This window comes from Echinops telfairi, unplaced genomic scaffold, assembly GCF_000313985.2.
Source record: "Echinops telfairi isolate 266 unplaced genomic scaffold, ASM31398v2 ScPeMD7_443;HRSCAF=831, whole genome shotgun sequence".
NCBI classification, from domain to species: domain Eukaryota; kingdom Metazoa; phylum Chordata; class Mammalia; order Afrosoricida; family Tenrecidae; genus Echinops; species Echinops telfairi.
This window is the reverse complement of record NW_022104341.1, coordinates 60,500,312-60,518,318: the sequence shown is the minus strand read 5'-3', so window position 1 is coordinate 60,518,318 and position 18,007 is coordinate 60,500,312. Positions and strand designations below refer to the sequence as shown.

At 42.0% G+C, this 18,007-nt stretch overlaps 2 protein-coding genes across 2 annotated transcripts in view; both read left to right on the top strand.

Annotated features, from left to right (window-relative positions):
• The window catches only part of RAVER2 (ribonucleoprotein, PTB binding 2), a 53,748-nt gene that overhangs the window by 11,210 nt on the left and 24,531 nt on the right, over positions 1-18,007 (top strand). Inside the window, exons 5-6 of the mRNA XM_045291745.1 lie at positions 7,076-7,158; positions 9,203-9,307. Of these exons, the coding sequence (XP_045147680.1) occupies positions 7,076-7,158; positions 9,203-9,307 (188 nt within the window). The remainder of the gene's footprint in view (positions 1-7,075; positions 7,159-9,202; positions 9,308-18,007) is intronic.
• Positions 13,003-14,583, top strand: LOC101647905 (importin subunit alpha-1-like). Its single transcript, XM_045292170.1, is given in 3 exon segments — positions 13,003-13,933; positions 13,936-14,287; positions 14,289-14,583. Coding segments are annotated over 3 exon segments (1,578 nt in total).

Sequence of the window (18,007 nt, the reverse complement as noted above, 5' to 3'; positions counted from 1 at the left end):
TCAGCTTGCCTGGTCTTTTCCCCAATGCCATTTTCCTCTCTTTTTTTTTCTCTTCCTTTCATTGTATTTCTGTTAAGCCTCCATGGTCATCCTACGTCTGACAAGAAATTTATCATGGGCCTCCCTTTGGAGTCCCCCCAAACGGTCACCATAATCATCTGAGCTCTGACCTCTTGGCCTTGAACCAAACTAGCCCAGCCACTGTGCTGATTGGATTTCTCTTTTGAAGGTAACTTTGCAAGACTAAGCCATTGGCTGACTGAGAGGATTTGTCCGCAGCCGTCTACTGATCACAGACGTGCTTGAGCCCAGTTTGCTGGCATAAGCCTGTGCATGTGTAAGACAGAGCCCCAGTGACCATACTCTTTGCCTTACCCTCATACATAAAAGGGTAATGTTAACATTTTCTGGAATTGCATGTTAGCATTGTGTATTAGACACTGGGCTGCCAATCACTAGGTCAGCAGTTTGGGACCCCTAGCTGCATGGGAAGAGAAAGGTAAAAGTGCTCCTGTAAAGATGTACCATGTCCGACATCCTATGGAGAGTACTGTGGATTAGAATCAACTCGATGGCAAGTGAACGCTAAGTTTCTTGGAAAAGAGGAATGGAAATATAATGGAAATTAGTTAGAGATGTGAATATCCTTTGTAATCAGGCAGAGAGCATTGAAGAGATGATTATCGTAGAGGTAAACCAATTCCAAATTCGCTGCCATCGAGTCAGTGCTGACTCATAGTGACCCCCATGGATTTCCAAGACTGTCTACAGGAGTAGAGAGTCAAGCGTTACTCCCTTGGAGCTGCTGGTTGTTTTGAACTGCTGACCATGTGGATTGTAGCCCAATGCATAACCACTATACCACCGGGGAGCCTATAGGATAACTAAAGTAGATGAAAGTTAGGTAAAAATGTAACATTGTATTTGATCATTATGTTAGACAGGGTTCTCTATAGAGAAACAAAACCAGAACGCTAATAATTATATATATATATTTATATAGATAGATATATAACATAAGAAATAAACAGTTAATTAATCTATAAAGCAGTACAAATGGCTCAGTGCAACTCACTCCTGTGACATCGCTGTGAGACACTGGCAGTCCTTCAAGTCTTGAGGGCCACCGGGTAGTCCTCTGTAGAGCAATTCAGGCTATCTGGCCACAGGCAGCAAACAGCAAGGCAGGCAGGTCACCAACAGTCAGCCAGATGACAGGGTCCGACAGTCCCCAACTCAAGTGATGCAAATTCCAATTGTGTGGCGAAGCAGGTCTTGAAGGAACCTCAAATAACAGCGACACAGTCCACGGGTTAAGTGTCCCACAGGTAGTGTAGCTTGCAAATGGAGGCACAGAACAAGCAAGGCAGCCGCACACTGGTCTGATGATCAAAGAGCGAGAGACAAGAAAAGCAAGGCTCGCTGAGCCATTTATCTCTCTGCCCTTCAGTTAATCCCACGTGTGTTCATTGGCCATGTTGGCACAATAAACGTTAACTATCTCGATCTTCCTTCAGACCTATTTAAATGCATTAGGTTTTTGTTGTAAGTGAAGGAGAAATCCATGTGGATGACGCCCCTGGAGAGTCCCCTCTGCACACCCAGCAGGGATGGGCGTGTCCTTGCTGTCCTGCAGAGTGCATTTGAGAGTGGATAATGGCAGATGTCGAGAGGTTAAAATTTAACACCTTATCATTTGGTCTCTTATTTTACCCATTTGAAAGTGGCTCTAGTTTTTAATATTTTCTGCTTTCTTTTCGATTGAGCAGAGATCTGTGTTGACTTCAGATGGTTCTTGTCTGAAAACAGAAAATACCAGGAAAATGTTTACTTGTGTTTTATTGACTATGCAAAGGCATTGGACTATGTAGACCATAGCAAACAGTGGCGAATATTGAGAAGGCTGGGATTCCAGAGCGCTGGATTGTACTCCTGTGGAGCCCAGGCTTGGACCAAGAGGCAGTCACTTGAACAGAACACGGGGATTCTTGGTGCCTTCAAATCAGGAAAGAGCGCCATCAGAACAGTACCCTGTCACCATAATTATTCAGCCTATGTGCTAAGCAAATAATGCTAGAAGCTAAAGTGTATGAAAAAGAACAAGGCATCAGGATTTGAGGAAGGTTTACTAACAACCCGAGCTATGCAGAGGGCGTTCTTGCTTGCTGGAAGTGAGGAGGACTTGCAGCACTCGCTGATGGTCAGGGTACGACTGCAGCCTTCTGCAGAGATTGCAACTCCCTGCGAAGCAGCAGACCCCATCATGCCAAACACAGAGGAGACGGGAGCTGTCAAGGATTTCATCCTGTTGGCATCCACAGTCAACACTCATGGAAGCAGCGATCGAGAAATCACACCAATCTCCAGCACAGAACCTCTTCCAAGTGTTAAAGAACAAAGATGTCGCTTTGAGAACAAAGGTGCACCTGATCCAAGCTATATTTTCATTGGCCTCGTGGCGTGTTAGAGATGGACAACATCATCAGAACAAAAAAATCTTACCATAGTGAATGATAGGGGGAGTGTGGAATGGAGATCCAAAGCCCATTAGTAGGCCACTGGAGACCCCCTTGCAGAGGTATCTTGGGGAGGAGATGAGCCAGTCAGGGGGGGAATGTAACAACGATGAAAAATACAACTTTCCTCTAGTTCCTAAATGTTTCCTCCCCGCTCCCACTACCATGACTAGAATTCGACCTTGCAAGTCTGGCTAGACCAGAGGATGTACACTGGTACAGATAGGTACTGAAAATACAGGGAACCCAGGGCGGATGAGCCCTACAGGACCAGTGGTGTGAGTGGCAAAACAGGGAGGGTAATTGGAGAGTGGGTAGGAAAGAGGGAACCAATTACAAGGAACTATATGTGACCTCCTCCCTGGGGGACAGACAACCAAAAAGTGGGTGAAGGGAGACGTCGGACAGGCCAAGATATGACAAAATAACAATTTATAAACTATCAAGGGCTCATGAGGGAGAGGGGAGCGGGGAGGGAGGGGAAAAATGAGGACCTAATGCCGGGGGTTTAAGTGGAGAGAAAATGTTTTGAGAATGATGAGGGCAATGAATGTACAAATGCACTTTACACAATTGATGTGTGTATGGATTGTGATAAAAATTGTATGAGCCCCTAATAAAATGATTTTTAAAAAGATGGACAACAAATAATAAGGAAGACAGGCAGAGTATTGATGCATTTTCATTGTGTTGGTGAAGAATATTGAACATCCCATGGAATGCCTGAAGAACAAGCAAGTCTTTATTTGAAGAAGCGTACCAAAAATGCTTCTCGGAAGCACGAATGAAGAGACTGCATCTCGTGTCTTTAGACATGTAATTAGTGGAGACCAGTCCCTGGAAATAGATGATCATGCTTGGTGAAGAAGAGGGTCAGCAAAAAGGAGGAAGGCCTGTGATGACATGCATTGACACAGTGGCTGCATCAACGAGCTCAAAACAATAATTGTGAGGATCCCAGTAGTTGATTCTTTCTGTTGAGCATAGAGCTGCTGTGAATTGGAACTGACTTGCTGATGCCTGACAGCAACAAAACCACATTATGCAGCCTGTGGTAGTTACGTAATCTCATGTCAACTTGAGGATATGAAGAGTGAAGGGGTGGAGTCTAGCCTGTCAATCAGGTCACAGCCTGATGATGTCTCCTTGTGGGTGTGGCCTTCTCATGAGGATTCTGGGAACTTCCTCTCTCTCTCTCCTTCACGTTCCTGTTGAAGAGCCACTTGGAGACCCTCCCCAGCGCTGAGACGCTTCCACCGACACTGCATCCATAAGACTTTTCACCCACCGGCCTGTGATCTTCCTGCATTCAGCATCATTGCTTGTGCTGCGTGAGTCTGAAGAAGAATTTATGGACTAATATCAGACATATGGGCTAATCTCAGACTAATGGTTGATCTGGACTGGAATGGGATGTTTTCTCAATATAGAATTGCTTTTTGATATAAACCTCTCTCTTGCTCACATATGAATGTCAATGATTTTGCTTCTGTAGTCAACCTGGTCTAACACACAGCCCAAGATTGTATTGGCATCTAAAGGAGTTTACTACACTTTGAGAAAGTATTGAGTAAGCCTTTAGACCATGGACTGTCTATAGTGGTCCCACCCCAGTATTATTTTGTTTCTTCTTTTCTCTTCCAGAAGTTTTATAATTTTAACTCTTGCCTTTCAGTCTGAGCTCTGTTCTGCCATTTTGAGTCAATTGTTGTTTATGTGAGGTAGGAGTCTTGGTTTGTTTTTATTTATACGTATGGTAAGTACTAACATCATTTATTCAAAAGATTCTCCTTTTCCATGTAATTTATTGGCGTTTTTATGAAACAGTCAGTTGACCATATAACAGAGGTTTCAAAAAGTTCAAGGAGATTCCAGTATCTTTTAACTCCATTTTTCTGTGAACTTTCTGAAGCTCCATCATATAGTTGGGCCTATGAGGGTGTTTCTAAAAGTTGTTGGAAAAGAACACTGTTGTCTTTTAACTCACTTTTCCACCAATTATTTGATAACCCCATGTATTTCTGGATTCTCTTCTTTTTCATTGATCTAAAGGTCTGTCTTGATAAATATAGCTTTATAACAAGCCCTGAAATCGAGTAATCTATATCCTCTAAAAATGCTTTGAGATTCATTCTGTTTAAACTTAGTATTTTCCTTTAATTTTTTTCTTTAATCGGTGAGCAATTTATGTGGTTCTACAATATTTGTGCTCCCCCCCCCAACTATTTGGTTATTAGCTTCTAATTTAATTCAGTTGTGATCAGAGAACATATTTTGTACAATTCAAACTCATTTATATGTATTGACACTTTTTTGATGGCCCAGAATATAGACTAAATTGATAACTCATGTACATTTAAGAAGAAGGCATATACTCTTGTTGCCGAATGGGATGTTGTATAAATGTTAATTAAATGACTTTGTGGATAGTGATGTTCAGGTCTTCTCTGTCCTTACTGATTTTCTGCCCATTTAGCCTCTGAAGCACCATGGGATACCTAGCCAAGAAGTTAAGGGTAGTTAAGCTGTTGGCCTTTATAGAGTGTTTTGCTTTTGTTTTTGATGTTTTGAATAAAGCAGCGTTGTGTTTAGTTAAAGCTGTGAAATACATACATTTTAGTGCCTTACAACAAGATACTGTGGCTTCCTGAAAAAGAGAGGGGTTGTCTAGTCAGATTTGTGGGTTTGTGTGCATTTCTTTTCAGTTCTGTCAGTTTTTGCTTTAGGTACTTTTGTTACTCTGTGCATTGAAGATGGTTGCATCCGTTATTGTTATGAAATTATGAGATTTTGGATCAAAGAATATTATCAGGACTAATTATGATCATTTACATTTATTCCTGATAATATGCTTTGGGCTGATGCTTACATCAAGACAGCTACTCCAGTTTTTAAAATTTATGTTAGCATATCTTTTACTAATTAAAATATTTTTACATGGCCAGTGGACTGATCTCTTAGGTTATCTTTGAAGAACATTTTCTCATGTTCACAGTGGTGGTACTGAGTCCTCCGTCAATAATCTAGAACTTTAAAAATATTTTGGCATCTTTTAGTTATGGTTCCCACATTTTGGAGGAAAAGATTCTTATTTATCTTGCATAGATGATCAATCTAGGCCTTTTAGATTTTTGGCCCTACATGGTCTTTAATATAATTAGGATGAATCGATAGATATATCTTAAAGAAACCTATATAGAATGGGCTTCAAATCCAAACTTAAACTTAAACAAACAAACAAACAAACAGAACCATGTCTTTCCCTGGATGGTGGAAACGGTTAAGACTCTGCTACTAAAGCAGAGGTTGTGGTTTGAATCCCCCCGGAGGACCTCGAAAGATACGCCTTCTGGTCCTTTCCTAAAGCTCACAGCACTGAAAACCCGATGAACAGAGTTTTGACTCTGAGGCACGTGGGTCATCACGAGTCAGAATCCACTCAATGGCAACCTGTGTGGTTTAGGGCACCCTAGTAAGTGCTCTCCAATAAGCATTGGTAATAAGTGCTCTCCAATAAGCATTGGCTGCTAGCCAATCAGGTCCATGGTTCAAATTCACCAGTGCTCCTCTGGAGAAAGCGGAAACTGTCTGCTCCTGTAAAGATTTATAGCCTCAGAAATCCTGCGTAGGTTCGATATGGGTTGGAATCACCTTGGTTGTAGTTGGTTTGGGGTATTGATTTCTGTTTACCAAGCGACTCTTCCTCATGATGAAATATACCCCATTATCTAACATGGAAATTTGTTTATTTTTTTAAAAAGACAAAATCCTCGTTAAGAATCAGTTGTCTAAAGACATAATAGGCTGTTGGCAAGTAATCGGTTCCATGTTTAAGCAGTGTTGAACTTGTAAGGCTAATACATATAACTTTAAAATGTTTTGGATCTTTAGATAGTTTTGAAGTATTCTGTATTCTACCTCTGATGACTCTTCTATATTGCCAGAGAATTTTGTGTCTTCTGACCCTTCCTAGGCACTTCTATTTATAATAATTACATGAATTGGCTGCATATATTTTCTGTTTCATGGTGTTTACTTTGTTTATATGTATTATCCACTCTGAAACCTCTCTTTTGAAATGGACTCTGATATTTGGGCTCTTTGATTTTTAAAGAGTGTGCATTTATTCCTTTTGTCAGCTGTATACAGTTTTTGCTTTTATTGTTTTCTTAATATGGAGTTTCTTCCCAATTGAGACCACATTTTGTCTCTTCCTCCCCCCCCCCCACTTCTTTGTTGTCCATCCAAGTTGCCCCAAATTAACACGAGTTCCATCAGCACGATCCTTATCAAACAGATGGACGAGTAAGCCTGGGCTGGGTGTCTTGCCATGACAGTTGAAGGTGTTAGAATTTTATAACCAATTCCAGGGTTGCCTCACCAGGAGAGGAGCCTACCATTTTCTGACCAATGACAAGGTCAGTGTGTCATTGAACTTCCCATGGATGTGTGTAAAATTGAGAATAATAGTCACTTGCCCTTTTTGAAGCTTGTTTTATTTTTTTAAATTTCCATATATATCATAAAGTTAAATGTTTACTTCTGTTTTCTTAAAACAGTTCTTGGAGCCTCTCACAGCTTGCCACATCTGATGAATCCATCCATCTCCCCCGCGTTTTTACATTTGAATAAAGCACATCAGGTATATCAATAACATCAAGTACTGAAGCATCAACAATTTGGAATGAACATTTGGTTTGTTCTTAACATTTGAAGTTCTCAAGAAATCAAATGAGTGTTTTGCTTTGCTTTTCAAGAAAAATTTAGTAAAAAGTATAGCTACATAAAGGGTAACAAGCACATCCGATCCAATGAAGCTAATCAAGGTAGCAGAGTTGTGTATATATTTTGATTATTATTTATTGATCCTTCCTAGAAGAGGTATATTTTGTGGTGTGTTTTGCAATATAGTCTTTATTAGAAATTAACCACTATATTTAAAAAAGACTTGTTACTTAGTCTTAACTTAAAAATATGTACAGTTAAAAAAAAAGAACAATAACTCAATTCTATACATTTAATCAATTTCATAAAAATAATTCATCTATTTAGGAGAATACGGAATGTGTTTCTTACATTTATTATGTACATATTTATTAAATATTTTATATATAAATATCCCTTATGTTGGTGATACACTTTACTCATTAATTTACACATTGATCTGTTTAAGCCTGTATCTATATAGAATATTAAGAGCCAGTCAAAGCTAATATCTCACAGGTGCTTAATTTAGGTGGAACTAATGAATGGCTGGTCCTAAACTTAGATTTGTAAGTAAAGACCTATCTTTTATTCATTAAAAAAAAATCCTTAGCATCTTATTTAGGACCTGGTACATTATTATTATTCATTTAGTCAACATATATTATTTTGAATTTAAAACTTGTACTGGACACTCTGCTAGGCATTTAGGCTGGCAATTAAGAAAACATTCATAGTCCTTATTGTATAGAAATTCGACCAAAAAAGAAAATCAATGTTAAACAATCACAGTAGGGTATGAAGAAGACCATGAGAGGGGAGTTCAGATGACTAAGGATATTCCCATTGATTTAGGATTATAAACAAAAACGCTCAAGTTTTGCCTGTAAGGCCTTCCACCATCTGGTGCTCCTTTTCAAGCTAATTGCCCATTACTGTTCTTAACACATGGGAGTCGGGTGGTATAGAGGTTACCCATTGGGCTGCGATCGGCAGTTGAGACCCACCGGCAGCTCCACAGAGAAAGACGGGACCTTCCACTCCCGTGTCGTCCCGGACCCACAGGGTGTCTCTGTGCGCCGACACTGACTTGACGGCAGTGAGTGAGTGTGAGTTCTTAGCGCTGGTGACAGTGGTTATACGTTGGGTGCTAACCAGAATGGCCGCGGCTCAAAACCACCAGCTCCTCCGTCGTAGAAAAGTTTTCTACTCCGGGAAAGTGACCGTCTCTGACCCCCTGGGGAGTGCCACCGGCCCTGCAGTGTCACCAGGAGTGCCATTGGGCTCCGTAGCAGTGAGTTTATGTTTTGAGTTTCTAGCTTATGGTCCTTGAGCTGGGACCTTGTTTCTGTCCGCTGGGGTCTTTGTGCCAGCTGTTTCTTCTGCCTAGTTCCCCACCCCATTGTCACCTAACCTCCCTGCTTCCCCCCCTTTCAGTTTACGAGTTAGTTCTGCAGGAAAACCTTCCTTGAACTTCAGTCTGAATCAAGTCCCTTCACTATTGTTTCCATAGTTCCTTGTGTGTTGCCCTCATATCTGTATCACCATTTGTAATGATACGTTTTTAAAAGCATTCATTAATGCCCCCCACCCCCCGGAGACTGTAAGAGCCACGAGAGCAGAACCTCTGACTGGGTTTCTAATTACATAGCTCAGTGCCGGACACACACAGTGCACAGTAAATCAATGTTGAAGGCTGGGTGACTAAAGAAATGATTGAAGATCCCGATCCTATAGGCAGAAAGGAGTGAGGGGAGGAGTGGAGCAGAGACAGCGAAGGAAGACTGGGTGTGGAAGTAGGCGCACGACCACCTCGAGTATTGAGGGCATTAGTGTGGCCCAAAGTGGGAAAGTGGGGTCCTGGGTGAAAGACGGTTGCCTTTGCTCAGATTACTGTAGAAATGATCTATCAAACGAATCAGGTTATACAGCAAATAGCTTTGTCCAAATTAAGCTAAATTAATGTTTTATCCTTTTTACAGAGCTCCGTCCTGGGCAATGCTTCTAGTTTGTTCCTTCAAAATCTGTCTCATGTACCACTGGCACAGCAACAGTTGCTGAAGTTTGAGAATATCCAAACCAATAATGTGAGTATGGTTTGGTCTTGTGAAGAGGAATGCATTCCTTTCCTACCATCAGGCTGTTGGACCGTTGGCTGTCAATGTATTCTCACATTATGATCGTAGCATATTTTAACTGCCATGGAGGGAAAAAGTCTTATTGTTCCCCTTCTTTTACAGAAGCCTGGCTTACTTGGGGAACCCCCAATGATCGCACTGCAAACTGCCCTGGGGCTGGGGTCACCGCGTCCGTGGAAAACTGAGTTGGGAAACCATGGAGAAGCACATAAAAGTACACAATGCCTATTTGCCAATCGACCACTACGCAGTCAGATTTCATATTTGAATGTTTAGCAAAAGAGAGGTTACTTTTGAGTTTAATTTAGCCATTAGAAACTTTAAGAAAGTTTCTTGACTTTTCCTTAGAAAAAAACAAAAACGTTATTGCAATCCAGTATAGGCTTTTCTGTTTAGAATATTAGAAAACCATTGCTAAGCGTGCCCCTGTTGTACATGTGTGAATAGTTCCTGAAGGGTCCCAGCAGCATGGGGTGCATTGAAAACGCACATGCCTCCACCCTCCACCAGGCTGACAAGACAGACCGTAGATAATCCTTTCATCCTTGCCCAGATAAGGACCCTCAGCGCTTATCAGAGAAACCACTGACCTTTGTAAAGTTAGGGCTTGGTTATGGAATTGTATAATTTTAAAATGTCACTGTCAAATAAGTGCAAGAAAGCAGCATGCGTACTATGTGCTTCTGAAAAAGGTGACAAAATTAAAACAGAACTGATCTCTTTTTAGAAAATTAAGAATCTGGTACCCAACCCACTGCCATTGCATTAATTCTAACGTATAGTGACCCTATGTAGGCCTTCCAAGGCTGTGCATCTTTACGGAAGCAGACAGCCTCATCTTTTTATTCAGGAGCGGCTGGTAGGTTTGAACTGCAAACTTTGTAGTTAGCCGTCCAACGCTTAGCTGACAGTATCACTAGGGCCCCTTAGGCGTACGGTGCTGTCCCACAGTTACTTATTTGGATGTGGGCTTGAAAGGGACTTGCAGTTCAGAGCAGAGTTGGAATATGAGTGGAAGTGAACATGTGGCAGGAAAGCAGAAGAGCTACCCTTCATTTAAGAACTCAGTTAAATATGGATTTCTTATGCAGCTTTTAGTGCATGAAACCAACAGGCCAAATGATCGAACAACTCATTCACTTCCAACTGTTGGAATGAACTGGACAAAAGTTAAACCAATGTATAGACAAGCCTATGTGCAAAATGAGCTTTATGGTACAATGAGGTAGGTCTTCCTAAAAACTCAGTTTTTAGCCAATAGATGCTTATGTAAATATTTTTATTGGTGGCAGATTAAATAATAAGCCATTTGCTTTAGCATTTGCTGCTTTAAGAGTACTGTGATAATTCGAAATGTCCAAATTAATTAAGAAACAAGTAATTTATATCCCAGAGGAACTTATTGAAGGCACTCTTTACCTTGACTGCAGCCTTCAAACTCAACAGCCATCTGGTCGATGCCGACTCATAGTGTGACATTATAGGGTAGAACTGGCTCTGTGAGTTTCTAAGACTGTAACTCTTTATGGGAGTAGAAAGTCTCATCTTTTTCCCACAGTGCGGCTGGTAGTTTCAAACTGCTGACCTTGTGGTTAGCAGCCCAACTTGTAGCCACTATGCTACCAGGTAGTCTTAAGATACCCAAGATTAACTTGCATCTTTTCAGGAGTGTTATACCTTTTGAATATAATTGCATAGATACGATTTCTACTTTCAGACCAAGTGCTTTTCAAACTTAGTATTCAAATGAATCTAGTAGTTTTGTTTGTACATCTTTTTATCTTGGAAATGGCAAAAAAAACCCACCTAGGTTTAGAATGGCACCCTGGTGGCACAATTGGTAAAGAGTTTGGCTGCCAACCACAAGGTCATCAATTCAAATCCGAGCCTGTGGGCAGAGAAGTTTTGAATGCAGGTTCAAAATAAGTTGGAATGAGTGTGTGTGAGTCAGAATTAATTCAATGACAGTAAGCTTGGTTTGGGAATTTCAGTTACTCCTGAGCATGAAAATGAGCATGTCTACTCCCCTGAAGATTGACAGTCTCAAAAACACGAAGAAGCAGTTCTAGTGCTTCTGATTGTCTGGAGGTTGCCGAGTCCGAATTAACCTGGTGGCAGTGGGTATGTGTGGATTTTAGGTTCCAGTTGCTAAGCTTACCTTTTGAATATAACTGTGCTCTAAAGCAGAGCCAAACCCACTGCCAGAGTCAGTTCTCACTCATCGAGACCCTAGATAGGGTTTCCAAAGCTATCAATTGCTACTGGAGCCAAAAGCCTAATCTCTCTCCCATGAAGCAGCTGGCGCGTTTGCCATCCAATGCTTACCCAACAGCTCCGTACCAAATAGTTTGCTATGTAATCATCACAACAAAATCAAAAGAATTATAGTGGCTATTCTCAACTAAAAGCCTTTTCCATTTGTGGTTCTCTACAGCAGCTAATGTGATTCCAACTCAAGCAACCGTAACAGCTGGAATGGGCATGTTACCATACTTTCCCAGTCAACTCAGTTTGGGACAAGCTGGACCAGGGCACAGTAGCACTCCAGAGAAAAAGCCAGCCACGGTGGGAATGACAGAAGGGACCTTCTCAGGGTCGCAGACTTATCTTCAGAGCATTCCAAATCTCACAGCTGGCGGTTTGCTGACGGTACACCCTAAGCAACAGCACAGTCAGCCAAAGGACACTGCTATAAGCTTAGGGGTAAGAGACGCTATGCTTTTAATGAATTGTAAATGAAATGGTTTGAATCACGAGGCTGCTATTCCTGTAGCTTGTTTAATACGTGGCATTATTTATGAAGTATCAGAAAGCAATCCAAGCTATTTTTAAATATCAAAAAAAGTAATGTACTTAACTTACTTAAATGTGATTGCAAATTAGAGAATTGCTAGGTCAATGAAGTGATGACTCTTTAGAGTTTATATTTGCTTCTCAAAGTAGAAGAATGCATTCTTTAAAAAAAAACAAAAAACACCCTAGTCTTATAAACAACCAAACACAGAAGAAAATGAATCCTTTGCTAACTTATGCCAGGTGACTTTTCGACTGCTTAATTACCTGCCGATTTGCGTGAAGTAAAATCATCTTAATTTTGTGAAATGGTTGTCATATGTGTAAAGTAATTCGAACATGGATTCTTTATTGTTAGCAATATTTGTTAATCTGAGAAATTTAAGGTGTGCATGCTTTTCAAAAATATTTGATAGTTTACAGCTGGCTTTGATTTATAAGCTAGTTTAAGAATTTTGAAGCTCAAGAAGTTTCTGAGGACCATTCATACCCAATTTTCTAGTGATATTATTTATAAGACTTGCTTACAAATAAATAAAAAAAATATTTATTTTTACACTTATTTACTGTATTTTTATTTATTTATTTTTACACTTATTTTCTGTATTTTAAATGTATATTCTATGACTAAAGTAATACTTTATTATTGGAAGATAGAAGTGATTTTATTTTAACAGCTAAATAGCAAAGCCAATTGTTACATTAAGATTTTCAAAATAGGAGCCATACTGTCTCCAGTCAGCGCCACATTGGGCGACTAGTGAGGCGTCCGACCTGCAGCCACTGAGCCGCCGCTCTGCCTTCAGTGCGAGTCCGGCCGCTCAGCAGCTTTCTCCCTCTGTCTTGCAACCATGTCCAGCAATGAAAATGCAAATTCACCAGCTGCCCGGTTTAACAGATTCAAGAACAAGGGCAAAGACAGCTCGGAAATGAGGTGGCGCCGCATCGAGGTTAATGTGGAGCTGAGGAAAGCTAAGAAGGATGACCAGATGTTGAAAAGGAGAAATGTCGGCTCCTTTCCTGATGGCGCTACCTCTCCCCTGCAGGAAAACCGACACAACCAGGGTACTGTACACTGGTCTGTGGATGACACTGTCAAAGGCATCAATAGCAACAATTTGGAAAGCCAGCTCCAGGCTACTCAAGCTGCTAGGAAACTGCTTTCCAGGGCAAAACAGCCCCCTATAGACAACATAATCCGAGCAGGCTTGATTCCAAAATTTGTGTCCTTCTTGGGCAGAACTGACTGCAGCCCCATTCAGTTTGAGTCTGCTTGGGCACTCACTAACGTTGCATCTGGGACATCAGAACAGACCACGGCTGTGGTCGAGGGAGGAGCAATCCCAGCATTCATTTCTCCGTTGACATCACTGCATGCTCACATCAGTGAACCAGCTATTCGGGCTTTGGCCAACATTGCAGGTGATGGCTCACCTTTCCGGGACTTGGTTATCAAGTATAGTGCAGTTGTCCCTCTGTTGGCTCTCCTTGCAGTTCCTGATAAGTCTTCTTTAGCATGTGGTTCCTTGCGGAATCTTACCTGGACACTTTCAAACCTCTGTCGGAACAAGAATCCTGCACCCCCATTAGATGCTGTTGAGCAGATTCTCCCTACTTTAGTTCATCTTCTGCATCACGATGACCCAGAAGTGTTGGCCGATATCTGCTGGGCCAGTTCCTATCTTACTGATGGTCCAAATGAACGCACTGAAATGGTTGTGACAACAGGAGTTGTGCCCCAACTTGTGAAATCTCTTGGAGCGACCGATTTGCCCATTGTGACTCTGCACTAAGAGCCATAGGGAATGTTGTCACGTGGACAGATGCGCAGACTCAGGTTGTAACAGATGCAGGAGCCCTTGCTGTGTTTCCTAGCCTGCTAACTAACCCCAAACATATTCAGAAGGAAGCCACCTGGACAATGTCACACATCACAGCAGGCCGTCAGGACCAGATACAGCCAGCGGGGAACCACGGATTAGTCCCATTCCTCATTGACATGCTCAGAAAGTCGGACTTTAAGACTCAAAAAGAAGCCGTCTGGGCTGTGACCCACTATACAAGTGGCGGAACAGTGGACCAGATCGTCTCCCTTGTCCACTGTGGCACAGTCAAACCATTGATGAGCCTTTTAATGGAAGGGCACCGAGATTATTTTGGTTATTCTGGATGCCATTTCCAATATCTTTCAAGCTGCTGAGAAAATTAATGAAACTGAGAAACTTAGTTTAATGATCGAAGAATGTGGAGGCTTGGATAAGATGGAAGCCCTGCAAAACCATGAAAAAGAGTCTCTGTACAAGGCTTCCTTGAACTTGATTGAGAACTATTTCTCTGTAGAGGAAGAAGATCAGAATGTTGTTCCAGAAACTACCTCTGAAGGATATGCCTTCCAAGTTCCTGATGGCACCCCTGGGACCTTTAACTTTTGAGAGTGTGCAGCTGAGTCCTAAGGTCGTTTGTTGTGTACCTTGTTTGGTATAAGTTTGTCTTAATTCTTTCTCTACTAAGAATCTTTATAAATGTGATTTGTTTATGTAGCACTTTTTACAACAGAACCATACTTGAACAGTTCCAGACTGTATGTACTGTATGACGCCGTCTCCTCTGTCAGTGGGTTTCTTGCTTCTGTGTGGAATTTCATATCTTGCAGTGTCCTGTAAATAAAGATTAAGTTCCACCCTTTCAAAAAAAAAAAGATTTTCAGAATAAGCAGATTTCTTTTCATTAGGGAGGTTTTAAATGAGCCCTTTAATGGGTTCCTGTGCCCTGGCATTCATGAGGTACTGTAATTATTGGACTGTTATTGTTAGCTGCCATCCAGTCAGCTCCAACTCACAGCCGCCCGAGCCACAAGGGAAGTAAGCCTCTCTGGTCCCACGCCGCCCTCACTCTTCTTCTTCCGTGGGAGCCCGTTGCTGCAGCCACCGTGCGGCCCGTCTTACTGAGGGCTTTTTCCCCTTCTTCGCTGCTCCTGGCTGCACCAAGCATGACGGGCTTTTTCAGGGACTGCTCTTCCTGATAGCCGCCCGAAGTCCATGCAATGAGATCTCGCTAACCTTGCCTCCAAGGAGCATTGTGTCTAGTTCTTCCGAGACAGATGGGTGTGCCCTTGTAGCCGTCCATGGCACTTTCAGTGTTCTCCAGCACCACATTGCAAATGCACCGGCCCTTCTTTGGTCTTCCATACCGAAGGTCCAACTTTCACATGCCTGTGAATTGAATGAAAAAGCTTTGGCTTTGGTCAGGCACACCTTAGCCCTCAAAGTGACATCCATCCTTTTCAACGCTGAGAGAGGTCTTTCTTCTGCAGCAGGTTTACCCAGTGCAATGCATCCTGTTGTCTCTTGACTGCTGCTGCCATGAGCATCGACTGTCAATCCAAGCAATCCTTGACAACTTCAATCTTGTCTCCATTTACATGATATTCCCTATTGGTCCAGTTGTGAGGCTGTGGGTCTTCCTTACCTTGAGCTGTAATCCATCCTGAAGGCTGCAATCCTCGATCTTCATCAGCAAGTGCTTCAAGTCCTCCTCCCTTCAGCAAGCAAGGTTGTGTCATCTGCATATCACAGGTTGTTCATAAGCCTTCTTCCAATCCTGATGCCACATTCTTCTTCATAGAATCCAGCTCCTCTGATGATTTCCTCGGCATATGGATTGAATGAGTGTGGTGAGAGGATACAACCCTGATGCACACCTTTCCTGATTTTAAACCAGGCAACATTTTCTTGTTGTATTCACACAACTGCCTCTTGGTCCGTGTACAGATTCCACATGAAGATGAAGTTCTGGAATTCTCATTCTCCTCAAGGCTATCCATATCTTGGTATGGGCCATAGAGTTGAAGGCCTTTGCAGAATCAGTAAGGCACAAGTAAACATCCTTCTAGTGTCTCTGATTCCTTTGCAGAATCAGTAAGGCTCAAGTAAACATCCTTCTAGTGCTCTCTGATTCCAGCAGAGATCTCATCAGTAATGTTATCCCTGGCTCTGGGTGCGCCTCTGAGTCTGACACGAACCTCTGGCAGCGCCCTGTCAGTGGACTGCTGCATCCCTCATTGATGATGTTCAGCAAAATTCTACTTGCATGCGATATCAAAAATAGTGTTCTGTAATTTAGATCCGGATTACTTTTCTTTGGAATAGGTACAAGTATGGATCTCTTCAAGGAAATTGGCCAAGTCGCTCTCTTCCAAATTTCTTAGCATCGACAAGTGAGTGCTTCCAGTGCGTCAGTAGCCTGTTGAAACATGTGAAAAGTATTCCGTCAATTCCTGGAGCCTCGACTTTGGCTAATGCTGTGCAGTTTGGGCGTCTTTCTTCAGCACCAGTAGTTGTTGCTCATGTGCTGTCTCTGGAAATGGTTGGACATCGCCAAGTTCTTTCTGGTACAGGGACACTGTGTTTTTTCCATCTTCTTTGGATGCTTCCTGCAGAATTCAAGATGCTGCCGTGGAGTCTTTCAGAATTGTAATTCAAGGCTTCACGTTTCTCTTTAGTTCTTTCCATTTAAGATGTGCTGAGGATGTTCTTCCGTTTTGGGTTTTGAACGCTAGGTCTCTGAAGATTTTATTATACTCTTTTACTTTTGCTTCTTGAGCAGCCCTTTGAGATTTTCTGTCCAGCTCTGTGCCTTCATCCTTTCCTCCATTCGTCTCCGCTGCTCCATGACGAAGAGCAAGTGTCCAGGTCTCTTCTGACAAGCGCTTTGACCTTTTCTTTCTTTCCAGTCTTTTAATTTCTCTCGTTTCTGCTCTCTCTTCGTGGATGACAGCGTTACTGTCCTCCCACCGCTCATCAGGTCTTTTCTCATTAGTGCTCAGTGGGTCAGATCTACTCTTGAGCTGATCTCAAATTCCAGTGAGATACACTCAAGGTCTATTTTGGCTCTATTAAAAACCAAACTTACTTTCATCAGGTAGGTGCCGACTCATAGTGACCTAATAGGGCAGGGTAGAACTGCCCCTGTGAGCTTCTGAGACTGCAACTGTTTGCAGGATTAGAAAGTCCCAGCTTTCTCCAACAGAGTGGTTTTGAACTGGCAACCTTGAGGTTAGCAGCCCAACATATAACCACAAGCTACCAGAGCTCCTTTGGCTTCAAACAGAACTCACGTCTGAGCGACTGACGATCTGTTCCACAGTCACCCCTGCCCTCTCTTTGGCTGCTGATGCTGAGCTTCACCACCTGTTCTTCCCACAGATGCAGTTTGCTTCCTGTGTGTCCCCCTGGAGAAGTCCATGTGCATCAGCACCGTTTGTGTTGTTGAAACAAGGTCTTTGTAATGAAGAAGTCACGGGTCTTGCGAATTCGACCGTGTGACTTCCAGCTGCATTTTGATCACCTTAGCCATTTTTCCAACTACTGTACTTTTCTCTTGGTTTCCAACTTCTGCATTTCAATGGCCAATAATTATAAAGACGCATTGTTAATTATTGGCCTTTGAAATGCTAATGGGATTGTATGATTGCATTTGGATCAATTTCACACTGAAGGCATTAGTAAAATTCTTCAATTTTTTTCATTGTAGCTTTAGTGGTTGGTACACAAATTTGAATAATAATTGTATTGATGGGACTTCCTTGTATGAGGACAGATATTATGCTATCACAGACAGCATTCTACTTACAGATAGATCTTGAAATGTCCCTTTTGGTGATGAATGTGATGCCATTCCCTGAATCTGGCATTTCTGACTTTGTAAACCATATGACTACCTGATCCAAGATCGCCAAGGCCGGTCCATTTCAGCTCCCTAACTTACACAAGACTGATCTTTACGCGTTCCATTTCATTTTTATCAACTTCCACTTTTCCTGGAGTCATACTTTTTACATGCAGCTGATTCTTTTCC